Here is a 13,535-nt window from a genome sequence, read left to right as displayed (position 1 = left end):
CACCTTCTTAAAAGATTCCTCACGTCCTAAACAGAAATCACAGGGGCAGCAATGCCATTAAGGATCACATATAAGGTGGTAGTGACAACCAACAGCAAAATAATCAATTAACATTCTCATCACACTAGTGATATTAACATTTTAACCACAGAGTTGCATGTGTTCTGAAGCTAGCATAATTTCTAAAACAGCCAGAAAAAAAAAAAAATTAAAACAAATTCTATAATATCCTTTCTAGGAAAGTACATTCTTAGGTAAAAGAAAATAACCCTTTGTCACTGTAATGCACAGTAGAAAGGCTCTGGAACCAGACCATTTGGATCCTGGCTCTCCCACTCCACTTGCTAGGTAAGTGGAGTTCAAAGTCACTTGGCCTTACCTATAAAGTAGGAATGATGATCTTTCTTCAAAGGATTATTGTGAGAATTTAATAATAATGTATATATATGTAAAGGACCTAGCAAGCAGTAGAAACTAATTAAAATGTAACTACAGTTAACCCCTGAACAAAGGGGTTAGGGGTACCAATCCCCATTGCAGTCAAAAATGCATGTCTAACTTTTGACTCCCCAAAACTTTAATTACTAATAGCCTATGATGACTGGTAGCCTCACCGATTAACATAATTGATTAACATGTATTTTGCATGTTATATGTATTTTATATTTTTATATTGTTACAATAATGCTGGGGAAAAGAAAATGTTACTAAGAAAATCTTAAGAGAAAATACATTTACAGTACTGTACTATATTTATCAAAAAAAATTCTGTGTATAAGCAGACCACTTCAAACTCAAGTGGTTCAAGGGTCAACTAGAATTTATTTCCTAGAAGCCACAAGAAAGAAAACATCATAACATTTATTTTCTGGGTGGACCCCATGAGTTTCTTTCCAAAGGCAATTAAAAAATCTCCCTGTGAAGGAGAACCATGCACATTTTTATGAATCATATTTATACTACTAACAATATTTGGCTGATAATGTAAAAATACTTAATCACAACTAGATACATAAAAATAAATGGTATACCTTAATATCTCAAAGGCAAGATAAGATGAAGTAGGTTTCTGCATATAAGAATGTCAAATCCACAATTACGTAAGATATATAAAGAAATTGACATTCTAAGACATTCTAAGACATAAAAAGACATTTTATTATTGTTTTGCTACATAACAGTGAATACACTCAATTGCATTTTCTCAAATGGCAAATAAGACACAAGATAACATCTCTTTGATTCCTGAAAACCTCAATATCATCTGTCTTTTGGAGGATCCAGTTTCCTACGACGTCTATGATACCTTGAAAAGAAGAAAATATTTAAGATATTATTTTAGTAAATGTTAACTGTTCCTGATAAAAATATAAAATTTCTATGATTAGTTTGCTGTTCATTAGCACTCAATGAAATCAACAAAACCTAATACATATATACACATATACGCTGTTAGATATAGTTTATACATACTTAGCTAGATAAATATTTCTTAATAGGAAGCCACATTTCCCCACTGTGGGAATTGTTTTCTACTAATTAAGCATTTTGGAAAGGATTTTGCAGCTGTTGAGGTTAATTTCAATATGGTAACCTGGGTAATTAATCCTTAATTAAAAACGAATAATTGTCTTTATCGTAAAGAAACAGCACATCATGAACGTGCTGAGCATGTCTATTAAAGTTTTATTCAAAAGGCAATGTCTTTCCCTACATGGAGCCCTCTTAAGCTACAAAATTATATTTTAATATACAATAGGATACAATCAGTAATATGTTTACAGAAAAATGTACAAGGTCACAAAAAAATGAAAGAAATGCAAATTCAAAGTGAGGAATCTTTTACTTGTTTTTGCAATCACAAATATTTTAAAAAATCATAATTCCCAACCCAAGCACAGGTGTGATGAAATAAGCACCATCAGACATGATTGGTTAAAGTATTAATTGGTAAAATACTCAGGAAAAGCAGTGTGGCAATATATATATCAAAAAACTTTTTAAAATAGTCTTTACTTTTGATCTAGTAATTCCTCTTCTGGAAATCTATTCTAAAACACATAGAAAAATAGTTAAAATATTAACTATTTTAATACTAAAATATATTAAATATTTAAATATTAAATATTAATCAGGGAGGGGGAGATACAGGATGCACATTTACATATACAGTAGGATTAAGACCATATAAAAATAGGCAAACTAACTTATTAAAAGAGAAATATGAAATGCATGGTTACCAGTGATTGAGTCATTTTACCATGAAGAATTTTTCTTTTTGCTTCTTTGCATTTCCTTATTTTCTGTCTTAAGAGAATTTCTGCATAGAGTACATGTGTTTATGGTGATGAGTTCTCTTCAAAAATTCCCTTTAGGCCAGATTTTGGCAAGTTGGCCTGAGTTATTTACTTTTTTGCTAATGTGGAAACCCAATGTAAGGATTTCTATACCATAAATAGTAAGCCATGTATCTTGCGCTCTTTAGCTGTGATTAAGATATCAAAAGCATTCTTTTTGCTTATCTTATGGTTTCATATGGGCAAGTTTCCTATACGTTGTTTTTTTTATACTGATTTTTTGAAAATTGACAAAACACAGAAATTAAGTTGATAAAATGAAGTACATCTATCTACAATAACACAGAACATTAAGTTAGAGAATAATATACATATAGTGTAATATACATGTATTTTCTACATGTACTTATACTGGCACAGAAAAAAACTCACCATTTTCTTAAGGTCTCCAGTTATATGCCAGATAATCAAGGTTTTACTAGTGCCACCCTGAAAGGTGGGGTCTCTCAAAGCAACTAGTCACCAGAATAGGGGTTTGGGAAGTCACAATTTCTTAGGATGCATGAATTTCAATTTCTGCTACAATCACTAGCCAGAAGCAAGCACCTTGATTATAGGGTGCCCTTATAACTTACCATTCGGACCTGGACTCTTGAGAGAATTAAAAACCCACCCTATTAATAATTAACAAAACAATGAAACCAAGACTCTTCCTGGAAAACCAAGACATATTGTTACCCTTCTTCAACTACACAATGATTCAGTGACATCTGAAATACTTGTCCACAGTTCTTAATCGAGAGCAGAACTTTATCTCCTGGTTCAAACCACAGCTGGATGTTCAAATCTGTTTCCTACTGATGGTAGTAACTAATTTTTGTGGGCTCCATGGAAAAATATTAAAATAGTTATTTAAATAAAGTAGTACTGCTATTCATACATTTATAGGATTGCCCTATATTTTGAGAAATTTCAAATTATTTTCAAATCCTTACTTTCCCTCCAGCCTTTCAATCCTTCCATCCTTCTTTCTTTCAACATAACTTGACATCTAGTAGTGCTGTTAGCTTACTATCTGCTTTTTTAAGAGGTATTATGAGAATGAGTATCATTTATTCATTCATTTATTTTTAAATATGTGGACATCTACTATCTACACTACGTCTAGGTGCTCAGAATTCTGTAGTACACAAAACAAGACAAAATCTCCACCCTCATAAAGCTGACATTCCAGTGCAGGAGACAGGAAAACAAGTAAGTTAGCCAGGGAAGGTTTCAGAAAGAAAAAACCCAAAGTGAGAAAGCTAGCTTTGCTGATACCAGCAAGAGAATTCTACGGAGACTGAACAGCAAGTATAAGGGCTTTGAAGGAAAGGCATGTTCAAGGAACAGCAAAAAGGCCACGTGGCTGGAACAGAGTGAACAAGGAAGAGAACAAAAGAAAATGAGAATGGAGATGTAATGGAGGATCAGATCACACACGTTCTTATACGTAATAGTTAAGGTCTTTAGCTTTTTTTCTGGGTAAGATGGGAAACTGTTGGAAGGTTTTCAACAGAAAAATTGTAAGAACTAAGTGAAATTTTAACAGGGTTACTCTGGCAATGTGCTAACAACAGACAGTAGGGAAGCAAAGCAGAAGCAGGGAGACTAGTTAAGAAGTGACTTCAAAAAACCAGGCAAAGGGTGGTCACATGGAGCAGGATGGTGGCAGAAGGAATGGTGATAAATGGTCAAATGTGGACACATTTTGGGAGACAGAGCTAACAGGATTTGCTGAGAGACCATACGCTGGGTGTGAGACAAAGAGAAGAATCAAGAATGGCACCAAGGTTTCTGGCCCAAGCAATGAGAAGAATGGAGCTAGCATTAACTGAGATAGGGAAGGCTGCAGGAGAAGCTGGTTTGTGGCGGACCATTAGAAGCTCAGTTAGAGACATATTAAGTTAGGGTTGCCTATTAGACATGTGGATATACAGTTGGAGCTGGATATACAGTTCTGGAGATCAAGGAACAGGGCTTGGCCAGAGATTAAACGGGGAGCTATCAGGGATGCCTAGGTCACTCAGTCAGTTAAGGTCAGACTCTTGATTTCAGCTCAGGTCATGAGTCTCAGGTCTGAGTTTGTGACATTGAGCCCTTCATCAGGCTCTGCACTGACAGCACGGAGCCTGCTTGGGATTCTCTCTCTCCCTCTCTCTGCCCCTCCCCCACACAGGTGCTGGTGCTCTCTCTAGCTCTCTCTCAAAATAAATAAATAAAGTTAAAAAAAAAAAAAGAATTGGGGCTTTGCAGATGCCACCACCCTGGAGCCACCCATGCTGCCCAGCCATGGTCAACCCCAGCATGTTCAACATCTCCATGGATGGTGAGCCCTTGGGCTCCATCTCCTTCAAGCTGTTTGCAGACAAAGTTCCAAAAATGGCAGAGAACTTCCATGCTCTAAGCATTGGGGAGAAAGGACTTGGTTCTAAAGGTTCCTGCTTTCACAGGATTATTCCGGGATTTATGTGCCAGGGTGGTGACTTCACATGTCATGATGGCACTGGCAGCAGGTCCATCTATGGGGAGAAATTTGATGATGAGAGTTTCATCCTGAAGCACACAGGTCCTGGCATCTTGTCCATGGCAAATGCTGGACCCAACACAAACGGTTCCGAGTTTTTCACGTGCACTGCTAAGACTGAGTGGTTGGATGGCAAGCACGTGGTGTCTGGCAAGTTGAAGGAGGGCATGAATATTGTGGAAGCCATGAGGCATTTTGGGTCCAGAAATGGCAAGACCAGCAAGAAGATCACCACTGCTGACTGTGGACAAATCTAAAAAATTTGACTTGTGTTTTACCTTAACTACTAGACCATTCCTTCTGTAGCTTGGGAAAGCACCCCTCCACCTCCATCTGTCAAAATCTCCTATAATGTTTGTGTTCTTGCAGCAGTTTCACGGGTTCCATGTTTTCCTTACTCCCCTCCAAGTCTAGCTGGATTCAGAGTGAAGATTATGATAATGAAATAAAAGTTCAACAACAACAACAACAAAAAAGAGAGTTGGGAGCCATCAGCATACAGAAGATATTTAAAGCCATGAGACTGGATAAAATCACTATCTTGGAAAACGGGACAGAAAAGAAGAGAGAACCAAGGACTGATCTTTGGGCACTCCAAAATTTATTGATAAAGGATATGAAAAGGAATCAGTAGGAGAAACTAGGCTAGTATATGAACTTTAGATATATATAAATAGTTTCAATGAAGCTATTAAGGTTGAATTAATGAGAAAAATAACAGATAACCCAAATACAACTATTAGGGACTCTGTAACACTGCTAAAATGATGTGTTTTGGAAACAGTTATAACAGAAAGAATGTTCCATCACTTCTGATGTTTTTCATGCCAACTGAGGAAGACTGAAAGGGAAAACATCCTGTACACAAATGCTATATATACATAAGGGCACAGATGATATACTTGCTTCCTGAGTACTAGCAACCCTAAAGGCCAACAGGAGATACTGTAGGGGCTGCTGTGCAGGGCAAAGCCACTCAGAATCAGGTCCTCAACAACTATTTACGAAGGAGATATCTAATGCAAACTGCTGTTGAGAATACGGAAAAAAAATGGATTTGCATAATGGGTATCCTTCAAAGAACATGTTCAAAGCCCCATGACGTCAGGTGAATATGATGTAATAGCTAAGCTAGTTTAATTTGTTTTCATACCTGTAATATTATCAAACAGGAAGTAGCAGGAACCACATGGTTATCTATTAAAATCAACCTCGGCACAAATGAATATAAAAATAGTCATTCAGGCAAAGGCAAAACATAAGGAACTAAAAGTTCGATTTAACTGCACACCCAGTGTCCTGGGTTTCCTCATTATCTACCTCTCACACTAAAAATTTAAATAGTTCTGGCACCCGATCTCAGCATTAAGCTCAAACCTAGGAAGAATCTTTGAATTGCCTTCCCAAAGTAAGTAGGATCACCAGGATTAGGAAAAGGCAAAAAGCAATTCACAAATTTCACAGTAACAATATTAACTTTAGATTTCCAGATTTGAGATAATCTAATCACCAATGTTTTTGGCCACTGGGCTATTTCGGCATCGAATGCATACAGTCACACTACCTACACTTCCAACCCACCCACTTTGGGGGAGGCCATTAATTAAATGTATGTAGGTTCAGGAGTGAATGAAGTGAGGCAACACCCTGGGATCATAAAGCCACTGCTGACCTTGATTAAGAATTTGATAATAAGAAACAACTTACTCTACCTGTGACCCTATCAAATAAAATGAAAATTGAATAAACTCACATAACTTGATAGCTAAACTCTGGGAATAAAACTTCTAAGAATCACTGAGAAATTTACCAGTGGACCTTCCCCAAAACTATCATAAATAAAGTACCATTCAAAAAAAAACTGAACACCTTCAAGAAGCTGTGGACATAATTAGTAAGATATATTTCATCAGACAGCAACTGAGTACCCACACACTGTATTAAGAATTCTGTATTAGAGATCATGTGGAAAACTACAAAAGATGTATTCCTGATGAAGAGAAAATAGTCTAGAGCAGGAGATGTAGACAAAAAATTACTCATAAATACAAATATAACATTAACATATATCCAGCCATCTATGGTTATATACAGTTGTGCTAACAGGGAAACTATTAGCTGTGTGTGTGTGTGTGTGTGTGTGTGTGTGTGTGTGTGTATAACTATGTGCTATAGTCAAAATGACTATAATCAAGTTAAATTTCATGGAAAAAGTAAGCTAAGAGCAAATGGCAGAAAAATGAAAGTACCAAAAATCAAAGGAAACAGCATTTAAGATGGCTTGACTGAAATGAAAAGTCAGATTGGACAAAAAAGTAAAACCCAAAAGTAAAATTCTACTTCTAAGAAACCCACTTGAAATATAAAGACACAGAGGGGCGCCTGGGTGGCTCAGTCGGTTAAGCGTCCGACTTCGCTCAGGTCACGATCTCGCGGTCCACGAGTTCGAGCCCCGCGTCGGGCTCTGGGCTGATGGCTCAGAGCCTGGAGCCTGCTTCTGATTCTGTGTTCCCCTCTCTCTCTGCCCCTCCCCCGTTCATGCTGTGTCTCTCTCTGTCTCAAAAATAAATAAACGTTAAAAAAATAATAATAATAAAATAAAATAAAGACACAGATAGGTTAAAAGTAAAAGAAAAGAGGGGTGCCTGGGTGGCTCAGTCGGTTGAGCGTCCGACTTCAGCTCAGGTCACGATCTCGCGGTCCGTGAGTTTGAGCCCCGCGTCAGGCTCTGGGCTGATGGCTCGGAGCCTGGAGCCTGCTTCCGATTCTGTGTCTCCCTCTCTCTCTGCCCCTCCCCCGTTCATGCTCTGTCTCTCTCTGTCTCAAAAATAAATAAACGTTAAAAAAAATTTTTTTTTTAAATAAAAATTTAAAAAAATTAAAAAAAAAAAAAAAGTAAAAGAAAAGAGGGGCACCTGGGTGGCTCAGTCAGTTAAGCATCCAACTCTTGGTTTTGGCTCAGGTCATAATCTCATGGTTCATAAGCTAGAGCCTCACATTGGACTCTGCTGACAGTGCAAAGCCTGCTTGAGATTCTCTCTCTCCCTCTCTCTCTGTCTCTCCTGCACTCACTCTCTCTCTCTCTCTCTCTCTCAAAATAAATAAATAAACTTAAAAAAAAAGTAAAGGAACATAAACAGATCATGTAAATGATAATCAAAATAAGTCTGGATAGGCTATATTAATACTAGACAAATTATCCTTCAGAATAAGAAATATTACCAGCAATAAATAAGAAGACTTCAGGGGTGCCTGGTTGGCTCAGTCAGTTAAGTGTCCGACTCTTGCTTTCAGCTCAGGTCATGATCTCACTGTTCATGGGTTCAAGCCCCACATAAGACTCAGCACTGATAGTACAGAGCCTGCTTGGGATTCTCTGTCTCCCTCTCTCTCTGCCCCTCCTCTGCTCTCCCTCTCTCTCTCAAAAATAAGTAAACATTACAAAAAAAAAAAAAGACTTCATAAAGATAAAGGTGTCAATTCATCAAGAAGCTACAATAACAAATGTATATACAATTAATAACACAATTTCAAAATCTATGAAGACAAATAGAATCAGGAGAAGAAATAGAAGAATCCACAAATATAGCTGTAGATTTCCATATCATTCTAATAATAACTGATTAAATAGAAAATTAGTAAGGGTATAGAAAACTTGAACCACACTCCCAGCCAAGTAGACCTAACTGATATTTTTAGAATACTACCAGCGGCAATGGCAGAATATACACCTACTTTTCAAATGTATGTGAAACATTCACCAAGACAGACTATAATCTGGGCCATAAAACAAATCTTAATCAATTTAAAGACTGAAATCATATAAAGTATGTTTTGTGATCACAACAGAATTAAACTAGAAACCACTAACAGAAAAGTAACCCATGGTTCAAAGAAGAAATCATAAGAGAAATTAGAAAACATTTTGAACTAAATGAAAGTGAAAACATATCAAAATTTGTGGGATGCAGCTAACGCAGTGCTTAACAGGAAATTTATAGCATTAAAAGATTAAATTAAAAAAGAAGACAGGTGGGGCGCCTGGGTGGCTCAGTTGGTTAAGCGTCCAACTTCAGCTCAGGTCATGATCTCATGAGTCTGTGAGTTTGAGCCCCGCGTCAGTATCTGTGCGGACAGCTCAGAGCCTGGAGCCTGCTTTGGATTCTGTGTCTCCCTGTCTCTCTGCCCCTCCCCCATTCATGCTCTGTCTCTCTCTGTCTCAAAAATAAATAAACATTAAAAAAAATTATAAAAAAGACAGGTTTCTAAACAACAAGCCTTTAGAAACTAGAAAAGGAACTAATTACATCCAAGGTAAGCAGAAGGAAGGAAATAACAAGGGTCAAAAATAGAAAACAGAAAGACAACAGAATCAATTAAACCAAAAGCTGACTCTCAAAAACCTCAACAAAATAACAATACCAGGAATGAGAGAAGTGACATCACCACACTAGTGTAGCAGTGTGTATAATAAAGGAATATTATAAACTATGTGCAAATAAATTCAATAATTTAGGTGAAATGGGCAAATCCCTTGAAAGATACAAACTACCAAAGCTTACTCAAAAAGAGAGAAATTAAACAGCCCTATCTATCAAGCACAGTAATTGAATGCAGTGAGAAATCTTTTCACAAAGAAAATCCCATATCTAGATGATTTCACTAGTAAATTCTAACATTAAGAAATAATACCTATTCTGGGAATGCAAGCTGGTGCAGCCACTCTGGAAAACAGCATGTAGGTTCCTCAAAAAGCTAAAAATAGAACTACCCTATGACCCAGCAATTGCACTACTTGGTATTTATCCATGGGATATAGGTGTGCTGTTTTGAAGGGACACATACACCCCAATGTTTATAGCAGCACTATCAATAGCCAAAGCATGGAAAGAGCCCAAATGTCCATTGATGGATGAATGAAGAAGATGTGGTGTATGTATACACACGCACGCGCGCGCGCACACACACACACACACACACACACACACACACACAATGGACTATTACTCAGCAATCAAAAAGAATGAAATCTTGCCATTTGCAACTATGTGGATGGCACTGAAGGGTATTATGCTAAGTGAAATTAGTCAGACAAAAATCGTATGACTTCACTCATATGAGGACTTTAAGAGACAAAACAGATGAACATAAGGGAAGGGAAACAAAAATAATATAAAAACAGGGAGGGGGACAAAACAGAAGAGACTCATAAATATGGAGAACAAACTGAGGGTTACTGGAGGGGATGTGGGAGGGGGGGATGGGCTGAATGGGTAAGGGGCATCAAGGAATCTACTCCTGAAATCATTGTTGCGCTATATGCTAATTTGGATGTAAATTTTAAAAAATAAAAAATAAAACAAGTTAAAAAAAAAGAAAAGAAATAATACCTATTCTAAGGTATTCTTCCCAAAAACTGAAGAGGAGGGAATACTACCAAACCCACTCTGTTGCAGGCATTACTCTGAAACCAAAACCCGACAAAGATATTATAAATCTATAGGCCAGTAACCCTAATAAACAAAGATGTAAAAAATCCACAACAAAATTTTAGCAAATCAAATCCAAACAATACATTAAAAAAAAATAATATATCACGGGGCGCCTAAGTGGCTCAGTCGATTAAGCGTCCAACTTCGGCTCAGGTCATGATCTCGCCGTTTGTGAGTTCGAGCCCAGCATTGAGCTCTGTGCTGACAGCGCAGAGCCTGAGCCTGCTTTGAGTTCTGGGTCTCCCTCTCTCTCTCTCTCTGCCTTTCCCCTGCTAATGCTCTGTGTCTGTCTGTCTTTCTCTCAAAAATAAACAAACAATAAATAGATAGATAGATAGATAGATAGATAGATAGATAGATAGATAAAGTAACCATAACCAAGTGAAGTTTAGCCCAGGAATGAAAGATTGGTACAACATTTAAAGTCATTCAATATAATTCATTATATGACTAAAAAAGAAAAACCAAATGATCATCTTAATAAGTACAGAAAACAGCATCTAACAAAATTCAACACCCATTCGCGATAGAATCTCTCCATATGAGGAAAAGAAGGATTTTTCTCAACCCGATAAAGGGCATCTATAAAGACCCATACTGAACATCACACTTAATGTTTAAAGGCTCAATGTTTTCCCTCACTAAAACTGGAAAAAAGGCAATGATGTCCATTCTCAACACTTCTATCGCAACATTGTATATAAGATCCTAAGCAGCACACTAAGGCAAGAAAAAGAAATAAAAAGCATAAAGATTGTAAAAGGAAAAGTAAAATTGTCTTTATTCAATGACACATGATCATCTAAATAGACAATCCTAAGGAATATATTTAAAAAGCTACTAGAACTTCTCAAGATCACAAGAGACAACATCAGTAAACAAAAATCAACCACACTTCTACAACAAAACTGTATTACAAACAAAAAACCTTGGAAATTGAAATTAAAAACCCAATACTATTTATAATGGTATTAAAACTATGAAATATCTGAAATAAATTTAACAAAAATGTAGAATATTCATACACTGCAAATTATATAAAACACTATTAAGTGAAAAAATTTTAAAGACCTAAATAAATGGAGAAATACACTATTTTAACGGATAAAGAGATTCGATACCATTATGACAAGAATTCTCCTGAAATTGATCTAGAGACAGGATACAATCTCCTTCAAATCCCAGCAGGCTTTTTATCAAAACTGATAAGCTGATTCTAAAATTTATATGGAAATCTAAGAGACCTAAGATTGCTGAGACAACTTTAAAAAAAAGAACAAAATTAGAGGACTTTACCTGATTTCAAGACTTCCTTAAAGCTATTTAGCCAAAACAGAGTGGTATTGAAAAGACAAACAACAGACCAAAATAAGAGATGCCAAGACCCACATATATTGTCAACTGAGTTGCAACAAAGTTGCTAGGGCAATTCAGTGGTGAAAGACAGTATATTCAACTAATGGTGTTGGAGCAACACACACACACACACACACACACACACACACGCCAAAAATATGAACCTCAAGTTATACCTCACACCATATATAAAAATTAACTGTAAATGGATAATACATCTAAATATTAGAGCTAATTATAAAACTTCTAGAAGAAAACACAGGAGAAAGTATTAGTGATCTTGGGTCAAGCAAAGATTTTTTAAGTAGTATGTAAAAAGCCTGAATTAAATGGAAAAAATTGTAAACTGGATTTCATCACAATTTTAAAAACTCGATCTTCAAAAAACACTATTAAAGAAATAAAAAAGCAATCCACAGACAAAAATATTTGCAAGACATCTCACAAAGGACTTTGATCCACAAGTTTTATACCATAGTAAGACAATTAATCTGCTTTTTAAAAATAGCCAAAAGCTGTTTATAGATATTTCACCAAAAACAAACAAATAAACCCCCACCCCCCAAACAAACAAAAAAAAACCCTGCCAAATGTATATATGGCCCATAAACACATGAAAAGATGCTAAAAATCATTAGCAGTTAGGGAAACATAAATTTAAAACACAGTGAAATGTTACTACTTATCCAACAGAATGATTAAAGTTAAAAAGACTAGTAATACCAAGTGTTGGGGAGGATGTGGAACACTAGAACTGTCAGTGGGAATGAAAGATGGTTCAGCTACTTTGACAGTGTCTTATGAATTTAAACATGTCCTTATCCTATGACCAACTAATCCTAACCCTAGGTATTTACCCAAGAGAAATGAAAATATGTCAATACAATGACTTGTACTTGAACATTTATGCAGCTTTATTCAAAGCAGCCCCAATGGAAAGAATCCAAAATGTCCATTAACTGGTGAATAGATAAAAAAATTGTGGTTTATCCATACGAGAATGTTATTCAAAAATAAAAAGGGATAAACTATTGGTAACATAACAACAAAGATAAATCTCACAAGCATTATAATAAGTGAAAAAAGCCAGACTTTACAAAAGGCTCCAGACTGTATAATTCCATTTACATGAAATTCTAGAAAGGGCAAACATGAAATTCTACAAATTCAGGAAATTTTAAAAAGTGATAGGAAGGAGATCAGTGACTGCCAGGGTGGAGATTAAAGGGAAGACACTGACTGCAAAAGAGCATGAGAACTTTTTGGGGGTGATGTAACAGTCTTTATTATGCTCGTGGTAGTAATCATACAACTGTACATAAATTTGTCAAAACTCATCACAGTGTATACTTAAAACCAGTGAATTTTTCTGTATGTAAATTATACCTCAAAAGAGTTTATCTAAGATAAAGTGCTTTAAAAAGAGTTAAGAGGAAAACTATGAGTAGGAGACAATATTAATAGTTGTCATTACCATATTATCACTAAGCATATATTATATGCCAGGTGTTTAACTTATATGATCATATTTTATCTCAAAACCACCATGCAGTATTTACCCAAAGAATATAAAAAACACTAACTTGCAAAGATATATGTACCCCTATGTTTACTGTGACATTACTTACATATCCAAGTTATAGAAGCAACCCAAATATCTACGTATATACAGACGAGTAAAGATGTAGTATATATATTTTCTTTTTTTTTTTTTTTTGTAGTATATATATTTTCAATGGACTATTACTCAACCATAGCAACAACATGGATGGATCTACAGGATATACACTGCTAAGTGAAATAAATCAGAGAAAGAAATACCAT

At 35.9% G+C, this 13,535-nt stretch overlaps 2 protein-coding genes across 5 annotated transcripts in view; one reads left to right on the top strand and one right to left on the bottom strand.

Moving 5' to 3' along the window:
• Positions 1 to 1,137: 1,137 nt before the first annotated feature.
• The window catches only part of MRPL42 (mitochondrial ribosomal protein L42), a 33,112-nt gene continuing 20,714 nt past the window's right edge, over positions 1,138 to 13,535 (bottom strand). For all 4 annotated transcript variants that reach the window (XM_042992892.1, XM_042992891.1, XM_007085618.3 and 1 more), the window contains one exon: positions 1,138 to 1,306. Coding sequence is in view for 1 of the 4 variants with exons in the window: in XM_007085618.3 (XP_007085680.1) it covers positions 1,261 to 1,306 (46 nt within the window). In the remaining 3 variants the exon portion in view is untranslated. The remainder of the gene's footprint in view (positions 1,307 to 13,535) is intronic.
• On the top strand, positions 4,547 to 5,120 carry LOC102952937 (peptidyl-prolyl cis-trans isomerase A-like). Its single transcript, XM_042992890.1, has one exon. It carries the CDS (start codon positions 4,593 to 4,595, stop codon positions 5,118 to 5,120), a length of 528 nt encoding a protein of 175 aa, XP_042848824.1. The 5' UTR covers positions 4,547 to 4,592.

Source organism: Panthera tigris, chromosome B4 (assembly GCF_018350195.1).
Source record: "Panthera tigris isolate Pti1 chromosome B4, P.tigris_Pti1_mat1.1, whole genome shotgun sequence".
NCBI lineage: Eukaryota > Metazoa > Chordata > Mammalia > Carnivora > Felidae > Panthera > Panthera tigris.
Note: the sequence above shows the minus strand (reverse complement) of the source record. Positions and strands in the feature narration are given on the sequence as shown.

What these genes read in the sequence shown, in the direction of transcription:
- LOC102952937 (XM_042992890.1), top strand. Translation starts at nt 4,593, where the DNA reads ATGCCACCACCCTGGAGCCACCCATGCTGCCCAGCCATGGTCAACCCC.